This window comes from Dendropsophus ebraccatus, chromosome 11 (assembly GCF_027789765.1).
Source record: "Dendropsophus ebraccatus isolate aDenEbr1 chromosome 11, aDenEbr1.pat, whole genome shotgun sequence".
NCBI lineage: Eukaryota > Metazoa > Chordata > Amphibia > Anura > Hylidae > Dendropsophus > Dendropsophus ebraccatus.
The window spans coordinates 95,883,709-95,900,686 of NC_091464.1; the positions used below are offsets into that span (position 1 = coordinate 95,883,709).

The 16,978-nt window shown below is 47.9% G+C and overlaps 1 protein-coding gene across 1 annotated transcript in view; it reads left to right on the forward strand.

Moving 5' to 3' along the window:
* LOC138767445 (butyrophilin-like protein 2) overlaps positions 1-13,665 on the forward strand; it is a 50,626-nt gene extending 36,961 nt beyond the window's left edge. Inside the window, exons 5-8 of the mRNA XM_069944946.1 lie at positions 6,082-6,423; positions 11,225-11,566; positions 11,941-12,186; positions 12,552-13,665. Of these exons, the coding sequence (XP_069801047.1) occupies positions 6,082-6,423; positions 11,225-11,566; positions 11,941-12,186; positions 12,552-12,556 (935 nt within the window). The 3' untranslated portion in view covers positions 12,557-13,665. The remainder of the gene's footprint in view (positions 1-6,081; positions 6,424-11,224; positions 11,567-11,940; positions 12,187-12,551) is intronic.
* The last annotated feature ends 3,313 nt before the right edge of the window (positions 13,666-16,978 follow it).

The window sequence follows — 16,978 nt, forward strand, 5'->3', positions numbered from 1 at the left end:
GTAGTCAGTATAATGGCGGTCACCCAGCTTTCCAGCATCTTGTATAGTAGTCAGTATAATGGAGGTCACCCAGCTTTCCCAACATCTTGTATAGTAGTCAGTATGATTGGGTTACCCAGCTTTCCCAGCATCTTGTATAGTAGTATAATGACGGTCATCCAGCTTTCCAGCATCTTGTATAGTAGTCAGTATAATGACGGTCAACCATCTTCCCAGCATCTTGTATAGTAGTCAGTATAATTACGGTCACCCAGCTTTCCAGCATCTTGTATAGTAGTCAGTATGATGGTGGTCACCCAGCTTTCCTGGCATCTTGTACTCAGTATGATGGAGGTCACCCAGCTTTCCCAGCATCTTGTACTCAGTATGATGGAGGTCACCCAGCTTTCCCAGCATCTTGTACTCAGTATGATGGAGGTCACCCAGCTTTCCCAGCATCTTGTACTCAGTATAATGGAGGTTACCCAGATTTCACAGCATCTTGTAGTCAGTATGATGGAGGTCACCCAACTAGATAGATAGATAGATAGATAGATAGATAGATAGATAGGCATGGTAACCTGCTTATGTTCCCTATGGGTAACATAATCGGTTGGGGGCCCACTCAGACTCGCTCGCCCCTCCCTAGACTGAAAAACTAGCTACGCCCCTGTGTACAATTGTCTGCAGGAGCGCCAATCAGGAAAGCCATGGACGGCCGTGGAGGCACCTGTCCTCCTGTGTGCTGGTAAGTACCTTTATCGGGGGTCGGGTGGTTTAGAGGGCTTGGCTTTAGAGGTGGCGCTCATTGTAGTAGGATTTAGTCTACCATATCTAAATCCTTCAGCCTCCCACTACATTTGTGGTCTGATTGTGGGGGTTGTCTGGAGGGGTGGGAGGCTGTGGGATTTAGTTTATGTCACTATTATGGGGTATCGGGGGGGGCGCCGAAAGAAAGTTTTGCACAGGGCGCCATCTACCCCAAGGCCGGCCCTGGGTACGGCGATCGCAGGAATAGAGAGGGGGAAGCTGGGATCAGGGTATGAACCGAAATAGCCAGCGCTGGGACTCTGCCTCAGCTTTGTTTTATGCTGACCAAGAGCCCGGTCTGGATCCCTATTGGACCGGCGCTCTGATCTTCCAGGTACAGACAGGCAGAGAAACCCGTCAATCACAGAAACACAGGTGTAAAATCAAGTCCAGAAGCTTCTCAGCTTAACTCCTGCATAGCCAGAAGCTGAGAAGCAATCGGGTGTGGAACACAAAATCAAACACCAGGCCCAGTTCCCACCAGGCTAATGCACATTCCTGACACCGCCATGCTGTGTCAGGCTAAATTTTTGTGTGGTTCAGCTGCTACCTCATCTAACTTGGTCACTCTGTTGTCACCACCCTGCTGTGCCAGACTACAATTCTAGGGGGTTCACCTGCAATCTCAGTGTGTCATTCAGGGGTGCACCACCGTGCTTTTTATAACCAGTTGTTTCTAAGTGTCACCTCCAGGCTCTTACACACAATTTTTTGGAGGCTTGTCACTACTCTGTCGCCCAAAATTGTCCTGAAGGTAACCACCAGGCTGTTGCCCAGAATTTGGCCAACTGGCTGACAATGTAATAATGAATTGGGGACACCTCGATGGGGTGTATTAGTGTGGGTGATGGAAATTGTGCTGTAAGATATCTACAGGATGACTCCTTAGTTGGTGCCCGATTTAGTGGATATGGCCACGTTGGATGGGTGGTATTGATTGCTCATTCATCTAGATTGTTCAGTTTATTCTTCGTAAGATATATGCTTGGTGCCGCGGTGGTTTGAGGAGGCGGTCAGTCCCTGCACTCAAATAAGTCCAAAACACAGACAAGACACAGTGCAGGCGAACAAGGTCCAATGACAGTAGACAAGGCAAAGTCACAAACACACACAGAAGGACCGGACCAAAAAGGCAGCAAGGAATGGAGAACCAAACAAATGGAGGACAAAAGCCAGAGATGCAACAAGGTAAACGGAGAAACAAAAGCCAGAGATAGTAGCAAGATAAACTGAGGACAAGTCAAGGAACACTGAGGACTAAGTGAGGAACACTGAAACAAAAGACAAAGAAAGGCAAGAAACAAGCAAAGGGATCAGGAAACCAGGAATACAGACAATAAGGCAAAAGGCTGGATCTAGCTGGACAAAGCTATCAAGAGCTCAGACTGAAGGGAGAGACCAAGCTATAAGGGAACAGAAGTCCCGGACTCCAAGCTGATAGGTAGAGCAGGAGAAACACACAACAGAATCACCGAAAGCCAGAGGTGAAGAGACCTGTCAACCACAACACAGCAGAGACCATTAGTGAATAGACCACAACAAGGAAAGTGCAGGGAGAACTGAGAAAACATGGACCGGATCACAGAAGATGTAAGCAAAGAACAGAACAAAACCAGGCACGGACTTAATGCCAAAAGCGCAGTCTTTGGCGCAGAGGTTGGATCTTCAACGCAGAGGGTGGCACAGATGTCTTTTCAGGCACAATCATGACATTACCCCCCCCCCCCCCCTTTACGAGGGACCTCCGGAGCCTCACCAGACCTAGGAGGAAAAAGACCTCTTACACTTCAGGTCTCAACATCGCTACAAATATCGTCGTCCGTCTCCCACTCATCGGAATCATACTCTAAGTGATGGACCACCGGTCTCCTGACAGATCTCCCATAACAGCTCAAATCTGTACCAGTCCCAGAACCAAATTCAGCATTACATGAAGACACAGATATGGCACAATGAGCGGGATATACTGAACCAGTTTCTACATTACACAAATTCACAGGGATGGCATTTTTGGGACATTCAGAACCAATATCTGTCATGATCGCGCCTGAAAAGGCATCAGTGCCACCCTCTGCTGCGAAGTTTCGACCTCTGCGCCAAAGACTGCGCTTTTGGCCATGATCCGTTCCTTGTTTTACTGTGTTTTCTGCTTATGTCATCTGTGTTCCGGTCCATGTTTTCTTAGTTCTCCCTGCACTTTCCTTGCTGTGGTCTGTTCACTGATTGTTGTCTGCTGTGTTGTGATTGACAGGTCTCCTCACCTCTGACTTTCTGTGTTCCTCCTGTTCTACCTATCAGCTTGGAGTCCGGGACTTCTGATCCCTTATACCTTTGCCTCTCCCTTCACTCAGGGCTCTTGATAGCGTTGTTCAGTTTGTCTGTCAGCTAGATCCTGCCTTTCCTCAGTTTGTCTGTATTCCTACTTCCTGATCCCTTTGCTTGTTTCTTGTCTTTTGGTTCAGTGTTCCTTGCCTTGTCCTCTAGTTACCTGGTTATTGTCTCTGGTTTCTGTTTCACCGTGTACCTTGTTTACTGTCTGTTATTGCGTTTAGTTCCTTGTACCTTTCCTTGTATCTCAGTTCTGTGTTTATTAGTGTTTCTGACCTGGATTTTGTGACCTCGACTTTGCTTGTGGATTCTGACTCTGTACTTCTGCTGCCCGTTTGTTGCCAACCTTGCCCGCCGACTATTCTTTATTGTGTTAGTTTGTCTCGTCTTGTTTTGTGTTTGCACTTACTGCAGGGTAGGGAACGCCGCCCAGTTGTGGACGGTCATTTAGGGCCTGCTCTGCAAGCAGGTAGGGACAGTGTGGGGGGTCTTAGCCATAGGGCCCACTTGTCCGGTGTGTCTTTGTCCCAGGGGCCCTAACAATATCCACATCACATGAATCCTCAGACATGGCATCCTTGGTGGGACACACAGAGCCAGCTTCCACATTACATGAATTGACAGACATTGTATCATCAGCAACAAAAAGCACACCAACTCCACCTACCAACTCCACCAACGACCCTCCTGGTAGTCATCTGGACACTGATGATCCAGCCTTGAAGGATGCTTGGCACAAAATCTGATGTAGTGTCCACTTTCGCTGCAATAAAAACAAAGTCCATTCCTTCCTTTGAGTTCCTTACGGGCCAGAGATCTTTTAATTTTGCCCAGATCTGAAGGTTTCTCCATGGTGACCAGAGGAGACATAGTAGGCAATAGTTTGGAGGGGACAGAGGAAGGAACATCAACGACACAGGGGTGGTCTTGGCTTGGTCTTAGTGTGCAATCAATAGTAATCGGCAGGGAAATGGCCTCTTCAAGGGAGCTAGGGGGGGGGGACTAACCCGAACTTCTCTGAATGACACATATGTGTTCAGGTCCCTTGAAAAATTGTCAGACTCCTTATGAGTGACTACTGGGGTGGCAGGAGTGGTAGCAGGTAGCTGCTGGGCCAATAGCTGGACCTGCTTGGCCAGCTCAGAAACGAGGGTAGCAAGACCCTCAAAGCGGGAGAAAACTCCTGTGCTGAATCCATAACTGGCTTCAGGTAAGGAGTAAAAAATGTATTGGCTCTTGCTAATGTCAGACCCCCGGGGAACAAAGGACAAGTGGGCCCTATGGCTAACACCCCCCACACTGTCCCTACCTACTTGCAGTGCAGGTCCTAACTGACCGTCCGCAACTGGGCGTCAGTCCCTGCACTCAAATAAGTGCAAAACACAAACCAAAGGAATGGAGGACAAAAGCCAGAATTGCAACAAGGTAAATGGAGAAACAAAAGCCAGAGATAGTAGCAAGAAAAACTGAGGACAAGGCAAGGAATACTGAGGACTAAGCAAGGAACACAGAAACAAAAGACAAAGAAAGGCAAGAAACAAGCAAAGGGATCAGGAAACCAGGAATACAAACAATAAGGCAAAAAGCTGGATCAAGCTGAAAGGGGTTATCAAGCGCTACAAAAACAAGGCCACTTTTCCCCCTACTCTTATCTCTAGTTCAGGTGCGGTTTGCAATTAAAGGGGTTATCCAGCGCTACAAAAACATGGCCACTTTTCCCCCTACTGTTGTCTCCAGGTCAGGTGCAGTTTGCAATTAAGCTCCATTTACTTCAATGGAACTGAATTTCAAAACCCCACCCAAACTGGAGACAACAGAAGAGGGAAAGTGGCCATGTTTTTGTAGCGCTGGATAACCCCTTTAAGCTCCATTTACCACAATGGAACTGAGTTTCAAAACCCCACCCAAACTAGAGACAACAGTAGAGGGAAAGTGGCCATGTTTTTGTAGCGCTGGACAACCCCTTGAACAGACAAGCTGGGCAAAGCTATCAAGAGCCCAGAGTGAAGGGAGAGACCAAGCTATAAGGGAACAGAAGTCCCACACTCCAAGCGGATAGGCTGAGCAGGAGAAACACACAAGAGAATCACAGAAAGCCAGAGGTGAAGAGACCTGTCAATCACAACACAGCAGAGACAATTAGTGAATAGACCACAACAAGGAAAGTGCAGGTAAAACTGAGAAAACATGGACCGGATCACAGATGATATAAGCAAAGAACAGAACAAAACCAGGCACAGACTTAATGCCAAAAGCGCAGTCTTAGGCGCAGAGGTCGGATCTTCACCGCAGAGGGTGGCACAGATGTCTTTTCAGGCACAATCATGACACCCAGTAGGTTGTTGCTGCTAAGCAGGTAGATAAGTGTTGCCTAGAATGTAGAGTTCCCCCTAGGAAGTACATTGTTGTCCCCTGGTTTAAATGCGTGCCAATGAGGTAAAGAGGTGCTCCCCTCCTTCCAGTTGGGTAAATAAATACCCTCACACATACAGACGTCAATCTTTTTACCTACTTGCCTCTTAGTATAGATAGGTGCCTACTTCCTTCTTGGAGATAAAGTGGTGCCCCCTCCTTCCAGGAGTTAGTTGCCCTTCCTAAGTTTAAAATGGTGCCCTTTAGTATAGATAGATGCCCCCTCCTCATTCAAAGAAAGAGGTACCCCCATTCTCCCAGAAGGTAGATGGTTGCCCCTAAGTTGAGATAATTGCCCCTCTTCTCTCTGGAAGTAGATAAGGTAGATACTCTCTACTATGCTCCCTGGCTAGCAGTGCCTGCACTTCCCGACCCTGCAGCCTGGAGGCGCCTGTGCAGATCTCTGGATAGACTGTGCAGCGCAGGCCCCAGGCGTCCATTGCCCATAGGGTGACCCTCCAGAGTCCTGAATTCCTGGTGCCAGTAACTGATATCAAAGCTGCTATTGAAAGCAATGAACCTGTGACCCTCATCCTCCATTTATTCTTCCAGCCTCCACCATTACAGTTCTAACCTCCAATGTGACTGGAAAGAAGGGCAGTAATGTGATTCTCAATTGCACCTTCACCCCTGATGTGACACAGTCCAGTAACGTTCTATGGGAGAAGGTGGGAGACACCGGAGTCGTGTACAGATACGAGGATGGAAAGATCTCACTGACCAACCAGAACCCCAACTTCAGTGGCCGGACGTTGCTCTTCACCGGCCAGCTGTCTGCGGGGAACGCCTCCCTGAGAATAAGTCCTGTGTACATGATGGACGCTGGGGACTATAAATGTACAGTCTCCAATTCCAGGGGGCGCGGAGAAAGCAAACTGAGCCTGGATGTAAAAGGTGGGTAAAGGCGGAGATGACTGGGGTTATATGGACTATATAGACATCTAGGATGGCACCGCCATGGGGTTTCAGGCTTATATAGATAGATAAGGATTAAAGTAAATATTAGCTCCTTCCTGAGCATCATGGACCTCTGAGCCTTAGACTAGGCCGAGGCTTCACCAACCAACAAGACAATGAGCCTGGACTCACAGCAAGGACCACACAGGAGCAGGTAAGGGACAACTCTGTGAATGTCCTCTGCTCAGACCAGTCAATGGCATCCACTGCAGGCCCCCATCCATCCTGACAGAGCAAGAGAGTCCAAACATCCGCTAATCCGGGTGTAAACATTGTGGCCTCATAGCTAAAAAGACTGGACTAGGATGATGGGGACCAGGGGCAACATAACAACATGTGCCACCAGGGACCAGGGCTGGAGACTTCCCCAATGCACTGTGTGTGTATAAATATAAATTACCCATATATCCTATAAAGCTACCAGCATAATGTGCGAAGCACTATAGTAATAAATAACACCGTCCACCTTCTCATACCCTGTTTTATACATTTCATATAGAGGAACATTCAAACGTTTCCATATAATGCAAAATAATAGTGTGATACCAATAACACCACACACTGCTCTGATAATACCGTCATAGCATAATACAGGTTTACCTTGCTAAAGTAATATCATAGTAACATTGTTATACATCATGTATGGCAAATTATACCCTCATACTGTGGCCTTATAATATCGCCATACATTGCTGGTAGGGAATCTGCAATCACCCGGCTCCTACCTGAGGTGCTGACAGTGTGCTGTAGTTGGCAATCCCCTTGTCAGCATGGTACCATCAGGGGCGGTCTTTGTATTTCTGGGGCCCCAAGCGAAGTTATGTCTGGGCCCCCCCTCGACACGCACTCCACAACAATAGACCGCTGTGTGCTGCCCCCAGTAGAATATACCCCTTGTGCGCAGCCACCAGTAGTATATACCCCTTGTGTGCTGCCCCCAGTAGTATATACCCCTTGTGTGCTTCCCCCAGTAGTGTATAGACGCCTGTGTGTTCCCCTAGTTATATATAGTCCCCCCTTGTGCTCCCCCAAAAGTATATAGACCCCCTGTGTGCTGTCCCAGTTGTATATAAACCCCCTGTGTGCTGCCCCCAGTCGTATATACCCCCTGTGCTGCCCCCAGTTGCATATACCCCCTGTGTGCTCCCCCACTAGTATATAGACCCCCTGTGTGCTTCCCCACTTGTATATAGCTCCCCTGTTTGCTCCCTCAGTGGTGTATAGCCCCCCTGTGTGCTCCCCCACTTGGATATAGACCTCCTGTGTGCTCCCCTACTTGGATATAGACCCCTGTGTGCTCCTCCAGTAGTATATAAACCCCCTGTGTGGTTCCCCCAGTAGTATATAGACCCCCTGTGTTCTCCACCAGTATTATATAGATCCCTGTGTGCTCCCCCAGTAGTATATAGACCACTGTGTGCTCCTCCAGCAGTATATAGACCCCCTGTGTGCTGCCCCCAGTTATATATAGACCCCCTGTGTGCTGCCCCCAGTTATATATAGACCCCCTGTGTGCTCCCCCAGTTATATATAGACCCCCTGTGTGCTCTCCGTTATATATAGACCCCTGTGTGCTGCCCCCAGTAGTATATAGACCCCCCGTGTGCCCCATCAGTAGTATATAGACCTCTGTGTGCTCCTCCAGTAGTATATAGACCCCCTGTGTGCTGTCCCAGTAGTATATAGACCCCTGTGTGCCCCCCCAGTTATATATAGACCCCCTGTGTGCTGCCTCGGCAGTAAATAGACCCCCTGTGTGCCCCACCAGTAGTATATAGACTCCTGTGTGTTCCCCCAGTAGTATATAGACTCCCTGTGTGCCCCACCAGTAGTATATAGACTCCCTGTGTGCCCCACCAGTAGTATATAGACCCCCTGTGTGTTCCACCAGTAGTATATAGACCCCCTGTGTGCTACCCCAGTAGTATATAGACCCCCTGTGTGATCCCCCAGTAGTATATAGCCCCCCTGTGTGCTTCACCACTTAGATATAGACCTCCTGTGTGCTCCCCCAATTGTATATAGACCCCATTCTGCTGCCCCCAGTTATATATATAGACCCCCTGTGTGCTCCCCCAGTTATATATAGACCCCCTGTGTGCTCCCCGTTATATATAGACCCCCTGTGTGCTGCCCCCAGTAGTATATAGACCCCCTGTGTGCCCCATCAGTAGTATATAGACCCTCTGTGTGTTCCCCCAGTAGTACATAGACCTCTGTGTGCTCCTCCAGTAGTATATAGACCCCCTGTGTGCTGTCCCAGTAGTATATAGACCCCTGTGTGCCCCCCCCCAGTTATATATAGACCCCCTGTGTGCTGTCTCGGCAGTAAATAGACCCCCTGTGTGCCCCACCAGTAGTATATAGACTCCTGTGTGTTCCCCCAGTAGTATATAGACCCCCTGTGTGCCCCACCAGTAGTATATAGACCCCCTGTGTGCCCCACCAGTAGTATATAGACCCCTGTGTGTTCCCCCAGTAGTACTTAGACCCCCTGTGTGCTACCCCAGTAGTATATTGACCCCCTGTGTGATCCCCCAGTAGTATATAGCCCTCCTGTGTGCTCCCCCAATTGCATATAGACCCCATTCTGCTGCCCCAAGTAGTATATAGACCCCCTGTGTGCTGACCCAAGTAGTATATAGACCCCTCTGTGAAGCCCCAGTAGTCTATAGCCCCCTGTGTGCTCCCGCAGTTATATATAGCCCCCCCTGTGTCTTCCCCGTTATATAGCCCCACTGTGTGCTCCCCCATTTATATAGACTCCCGCTGTGCGCTCCCCCAGTTACACAGGCCCCTGTGTGCTCCCCCTCCCATACAGTATATAACACAATAAAACAAACACTTATACTCACCTGGGTCCGGGCGTCTCCTCTTCTCTTCACTCTTGTGGCCGCAAGGGTTTTCCCTGCGGTCACAAGAGGCTGCGCTTCCCTTGTCCTGGCGCCGATGCTCCAGTGATGTCACTGGAGCACCGGCACCACAAGGACAGAGCGGCCACTTCCTGCGGCCACAAGAGTGACTGACAGGAAGGTAGCCAATGGCTCCCGCCCTGTCAGTGCTGCTGCTGCATGTAACTGTGAGCGCTCATTACAAGTGCTCAAAGTTACAGTTCAGATCGCAGCAGCGAGCAGGGCAGTGGCCCTGTCTATCGGTCTTGAGCACAAGAGAAGAGCGGGGCGTGGGGGCCCCCCTGGATGTTGGGGGCCCCAAGCGATTGCTTGGGGTGCTTGGTGCCAAAGACCGCTACTGGGTACAATGCTCTCCTTCTGTAATGAAGAGTCAAAGAGGAATTGTGGCTCAGCATTTGTGCCTCCCTCTGGCCGCCTCACTCTTCCTCCCTCTCCTTCATGAATAGGCTCTGCTGCCCATCCTCCTGCTTGCTCAGCTGTCAGCCAGTGTCTCTAATTGCAGATCAGTCCTCTGTAGGCAGTTTAATTCTGAAAGAAACCTGTGTGGAGATGATCAGCATTTTTTTTCCTCTGTTCGATTCCTTTGATTAAACCCAGGAAAAAATAACTGTTGCTGGTCTCCACACAGGTGATTTACCCCTAGACGACAACTCCAACATATTTAGACTAGGAGATTCAACTATATCTGAGTGTTTCTTTCAGATATAACCTGCCTACAGAGGACTGATCTGCAATCAGAGACACTGGCTGACAGCTGAGCAAGCAGGAGGTCGGGCAGCAGAGACACTGGCTGACAGCTGAGCAAGCAGGAGGCCAGGCAGCAGAGACACTGGCTGACAGCTGAGCAAGCAGGAGGCCTGGGCAGCAGAGACACTGGCTGACAGCTGAGCCAGCAGGAGGCCGGCAGCAGAGACACTGAATGACAGCTGAGCGAGCAGGAGGCCGGGCAGCAGAGACACTGACTGACAGCTGAGTAAGCAGGAGGCCGGGCAGCAGAGGCACTGGCTGACAGCTGAACGAGCAGGAGGCCGGGCAGCAGATGCACTGGCTGACAGATGAGCGAGCAGGAGGCCAGCAGCAGAGACACCGACTGACAGCTGAGTGAGCAGGAGGCCGGGCAGCAGAGACACTGACTGATAGCTGAGTGAGCAGGAGGCCGGGCAGCAGAGACACTGACTGACAGCTGAGTAAGCAGGAGGCCGGGCAGCAGAGACACTGATTGACAGATGAGCAAGCAAGAGGCCAGGCAGCAGAGGCACTGGCTGGCAGCTAGGCGAGCAGGAGGCCAGGCAGCAGAGACACTGGCTGACAGCTGAGCGAGCAGACCGGGCAGCATTGATTATAAAAAATTATTATTATTATTATTATTATTCATAAAGAAGAGTGAGGAGGAAGGAGTGGTGAGGCGGCCAGAGTGCGACACAAACACTGAGGCACAACTCCTCTTTGACTCTTCATTACAGTAGATCTGTGTATAATCCCCTGCACGGACACATTACCAAAAGGCACCATGCTCACTGTCACCACCTCACGTAGGGCCTGAGAGCTGACAGATTCCCTTTAAACAAGGACATTATAATACACCAAAATAGTAGCACAATCTATTGCAAAAATAATACTGTGCTTTATTAATTCAAGTCATATTTCCTATCTCAGGATTTCATTGTAAGAGCGTCTTCTGATCCAGACAACCACATTTGTCAGACCCGGTCAGATTTATCCTGTTGAGCCCTTCTTGGGGATTTGGCCTTTTATGTTTCTTCAGTTATTATACATTAGCATACCTATAGTATTTTCTGATGAGGATTCTCCCCTTACTCCACCAGATTTAACCTTGACCATTATAACCGCCGATGCGGTTGGACTTACTGGTGATAGTGTGACTCTCCGTTGCAATTTCCCCCCTGATATGAGCCACTCCAGCAATGTTTTGTGGGAGAAGGTGGGGAACACGGGAGTCGTGTACAGATACGAGAATGGGAAGATCGTGCTGACCGACCAGAACCCAAACTTCAGTGGTCGGACGTCGCTCTTCACCGACCAGCTGTCTGCAGGAAGCGCCAGCCTGATGATACGTAACATGCAGACGACGGACGTCGGTGTCTACAGATGTACAATCACCAATTCTAATGGGCAGGGAAGTAACACGCTGAGCCTCGATTTGGGAGGTGAGTGAACAAAGGCTGGAGATTAGGGGGGAGCCACATTCACTCCGGCTCTGGGTCAATGGAATTGATTGCTGCATTTGATTAGAATTCGATTGCCCAAAAAAAGTCCCATATGACCCTCCGAGGTCTCCTAGAACTGTATCCAACTGTATCTAAACCCATTCACTCTTTTAACACCCAGATGGAGTAACTTCTAGCCCTTCTGATCACTTCCATGGTGATCGTCATTTTGAAGAATTTGATCAAAACAAATCTCAAACATTTCAAATTGTGACAAATCTGATTTTTTGGGGGAGAAATTCTGGACTCTTCATTGACGTCACACACTAGATGATATACAATACATTATAATTACACACCACTTGTATCTCCAGCTTACAGTACTGTGACCATAACAAAAACCTCCAGCACCAGCCTGCGCTGCTCATCCAACAGCTGGTACCCCAAACCTACAGTCCAATGGTTGGACAGCACCGGACGCGACCTCACTTACCTCTCCAGCACAAACTATGTGACCAGTGGCAGGACCTTCAAAGTCATCTCTGATATAAGGGTCACAGTTCGTACCTATATGTGTGTCATGAAGAACGCCTTCGCCAAACAGATAGCTGTATATTCAGGTATGTAACGTGGAAACGATTGTATTTCATGTAATAGGTAAATGTAATGCTATGCTTGTAATGCGAGGTTCATGACATCACATATGTTTGTGCATGGTGACATCACATGTTCAATAAGAGGCTGATGATAGCATCCAAGATAGAAGCAAGTGTGTTTATTCACACATCAGGGTACAACAGAAACGTTGCAAACACACTTGCTTCTATCTTGGATGCTGTGGGCCTACCTGCGTGCATCCTGCATCTACATTGTTGGCCATAACCGGAGCATCTCCAGGGTGCTGTTGGACCTTATTTGTTTAAAAGGTTGATGATGTCACATGTGTATAGCTCTATCTGTAAACGAAGTTTTTATTCTCTTTTAGGTTAACAAATAGCAAACCTGGAGGTTATAAACTCATTGATGGATATTCTCTGGGAATATGAAGAGCGTGAATTACCATCAGTGACGGTGGAGCTCCGGGCAACTATTTATGGACATTATTTATTCTGTATGGCGCTGGGTGCACTGGGTTATGTTAAAGTACTTCTTATCTGTAACGTTCTAAGGACCCAGCAGTACTGTATTGTATTCTGCTTGTACCTGGGAGTCTATGGATACACCCCTGATGTATGCACATAATGGATGAAATGTATGTGTATATAGCATATGTTTTAAGTTACTTCTTTTGCCTCCACCACCGATGTCACTGTGTTTCTGTATTTCTTTTGTTACTTAAGTGTTTCACTGTGACAGATATCAGGAGTGAGTGGCATTGTGCACCCTAGAGGGCTCAGTTTATTCTGACATTGTTTGATTTTCTTCTCCATAATAATTACTTTTTGTTGGATGTTTTTTAGTCACGCACCTGTGGAACCGCCATGGGGTGTAATGTGACCCCACCTATATGCCAATATCTACATGGTGGCCATGGGAGACATGTCAGACATTATCAATAGTATATACCCTGAAATCACTGCGGCGAGTGTGGCCGGTCTCCTTCTGTTCAGTAGATGAGTCCAAAGCACAAGAAATGGAAAGACCAACATACATCCAGTGAAACCAATGGAAGGATTGACCAACGATCATCTGGTGTCACTGACAGCACAGATGGAGCAGTTATATATGTCTGGCAGCTTGTCTTTGTCAGCTCCATAAAGAATAGAGAGATAGTGTACTGGAGATCGCAGGGGGGGCCATTGGTGGGGGGTCCCACAATCCTGTGGATCCAGTAGATAGGGCATAACTACTCCAGATAGGAATACTTCTCTAATGATCTGACACATATTTATGTATGGATTATGTATTTATATATTTTCTGTGCATGATTTAATGGCGTAAACATGATGTATATGAGTATCCCCCCACTTTCTGTAATGTAAGGGTTGATGAAGGCTCGGATACACAAATAGTGCCACTTATTGTCTGCATATTTGGATGCAATAAATAATAAAGACTTGAGCATGGCTTCCGTTTTTATCTTTGATGATAAACCTGAGATGAGGATTACTGGTGCCACTTACACTGTAGCTCCTGGCAGAAGTTGTGGCAAATTTAAACTTAGGGCACTATTAGATGAAGAGATGCCCTGTCTTTTTCTCCTGTTTGTTATTTTGTCCTGGAACCTAGCTGAGGAAGGAACAATGCGGTTGGGGCCCCCTGTTAGGGAGGTGGGTACCCTAAAAGGGAGGGTGAGCTACTGGTTTGGACATGAGTGTGCTATCTCTCCTCTAAACAGTCCCTAGCCGGTGGCGTAACGTTCGGCATTGTCTGATTTTCTTCTTTTACAGCTCATATTATTTGTGTGCGTTTAGTTTGCTCCAAACTTGAAGGTCGTTCTTTTCATGCAGAACTATTAAAAGTTATTTATTAATCTTTTTCTTTGTCTAAGGGTGGTAAACTAGTCTGTGACTGTGTAAACTGGTCTGTGACTGTGGTGTCCCACCACGGATGCAGTCCTATGCACCTTAGTAAGTCATTCTTTCAGGTTAACAAGTGGGAGATGAGGTACCTTATTTTCCCCACTAGATGTCACCACAGTTGACCAGTTACAGGTGCTCTCTCTTCTTATCCTATTCTATTCTTCTTCTCTCACCCACACTCAGCCCCACCACTCAAAGGAGCGTTTAGAGGTAGTCCCTGTAGGAGAAGTTAGTTCCGTGTGGGAAGAAGAAGAGGGAGTTCAGACTAGTTTCCAGTGTGAACAGATGTTTGAGAAAATAGCTCCAAGAGAGACTTTCCTTTGCAAGCAACTACCACAGTTATGCAGAACTAAGCTCCACTTAGGGGAGAGAAGCCACCTAGGATAACCCTAGCCCACGCCAGGAACCTCTCAAAACCGTGCAGTCTCCTGAAAGAAAAGGAGCTGACCCCAGTAGGACAAAGCTACCAGAATTGGTCTACGTATCCTACTACATAGCGCAAGGCAACTGGGTAATCTCGGAAGTCTGCTACATCCAGATAACCGATGACTGGGGCTCATGCTACCCACCTAGTATGGGTTCTACACAACTAGGGGATAGAAGGCGGTCAGGCTATAGTCTAAATGTGTGTATGAGTATCACTTACTACTTATCTACACTTCAGTTCCGGCAGAGTACAGATTCTACATTGGGCAGGGCTCCTCTGGCAACTCCTCTTCTCTTCCTTCTCTTCAAAAAGCGCTTACTACTACAAGCACCTACTTCTACAAAGCACTGGTTTATGCTACTGTCAGCAACCACTTTTGTCAACATTTGCACTTCCTGTATTGAGTGTACTGTTCACCTGCAACTTAGTTCAGTAAAGTGTTCTGTTTTTGTACTAAACGCATGGGACTCTGTCTTGTCTTCCCTCACCTGCACCCACACACACCACTGTTTTCCTTGGATTATTTTTCCCCTTCTCTGTAAGTGGTGGTACCCACATTCCAGGTGGGTCTACTACTACTCCAGGTTGCCGTGTCAAGCGCCCAAGGGACCGCAAGAAGACATGAGGTTACCAATGATTTGGGGGTATAAAGCAGCCAAAACAGGTACCAACATCACACCTGTGTACTACTACAGTACTGGCATCACAAATAACAACATCACAGTAACTGGCCGAGTAAAACCCAGCACATGACTGTGTAACTTGGTCCGTGACTGTGTAAAATGGTCCGTGACTGTGTAAACTGGTCCGTGACTGTGTAAACTGGTCCGTGACTGTGTAAACTGGTCCGTGACTGTGTAAAATGGTCTGTGACTGCGTAAAGTGGTCTGTGACTACGTAAAATGGTCTGTGACTATGTAAAATGGTCTGTGACTGCGTAAAGGGGTCTGTGACTGTGTAAAGGGGTCTGTGACTGTGTAAAGTGGTTTGTGACTGTGTAAAGTGGTCTGTGACTGTGTAAAATGGTCTGTGACTGCGTAAAGGGGTCTGTGACTGTGTAAAGTGGTCTGTGACTATGTAAAGGGGTTTGTGACTGTGTAAAATGGTCTGTGACTGCGTAAAGGGGTCTGTGACTGTGTAAAGTGGTCTGTGACTATGTAAAATGGTCTGTGACTGTGTAAAGGGATCTGTGACTGTGTAAAGTGGTCTGTGACTGTGTAAAGGGATCTGTGACTGTGTAAAGTGGTCTGTGACTGTGTAAAGTGGTCTATGACTGTGTAAAGTGGTCTATGACTATGTAAAATGGTCTCTAGACCACTGGGACTTACACAGAGGCGCGATATGGACACCTAACCTAGTCCTTGTTATTTGGAATTTCAACTATAAAAGGAAACCCGCTCAGCACTGGTGACACTGGTTCTACAGCTTACAAGGGGGGGTAGGATTTCCACCAAGCAGACATTTTACCAAGATGGCAAAAACTTGGAAGATATTGGAAAGCAAAAGAGCTCATTCCTGGTTGTATAACCTGTTAATAAAGATGCGTGCAGTGCAGAGTGCGTACACACTCCATTACTCTTTCAATTACACTCTCCATTATGGAATCCATTACTCTCTATTACTCGCTCTACATTACTCTCCCCATTACGCTCTCCATTACACTCTCTCTATTACTCTCTCTCCATCACATGCTGCCTACTCTCTCCATTAACTCTCCATTACACACTGCCTTATTCTCTCCATTACTCTCTCCATTACGCCTTCCATCATTCTCTCCATCACTCATTCCATTACTAGCTCCATTACTCTCTCAATTAGGTTCCCTATTACTCTGTCCATTACTCTCCCCATTACTCTCTCCATTACGCTCTCTATTTCTCCCTCCTTTTCTCCCCATACTTTACTAACAGCCGTTAGCTTTCCCTCCCAGTCTCCCCATACACCTTCACTAACAGCTCTCAGCTCTCCCACCTGTCTTCCCAATACACCTTCACTAACAGCTGTCAGCTCTCCCACCTGTCTTCCCCATACACCTTCACTAACAGCTGTCAGCTCTCCCACCTGTCTTCCCCATACACCTTCACTAACAGCTGTCAGCTCTCCCTCCTGTCTTCCCCATACACCTTCACTAACATCCGCCAGCTCTCCCTCCTGTCCTCCCTATACACCCTCACTAAGAGCTGTCAGCTCTCCCTCCCGTCCTCCCTATACACCCTCACTAAGAGCTGTCAGCTCTCCCTCCTGTCTTCCCCATACACCTTCACTAACATCCGCCAGCTCTCCCTCCTGTCCTCCCTATACACCCTCACTAACAGCTGTCAGTTCTCCCTCCTATCTTCCCCATACACCTTCACTAACAGCCGTCAGCTCTCCCTCCCTCCTGTCCTCCTCATACACCTTCACTAACAGCCGTCAGCTCTTCCTCCCTCCTATCCTCCTCATTCATCTTCACTAATAACCGTC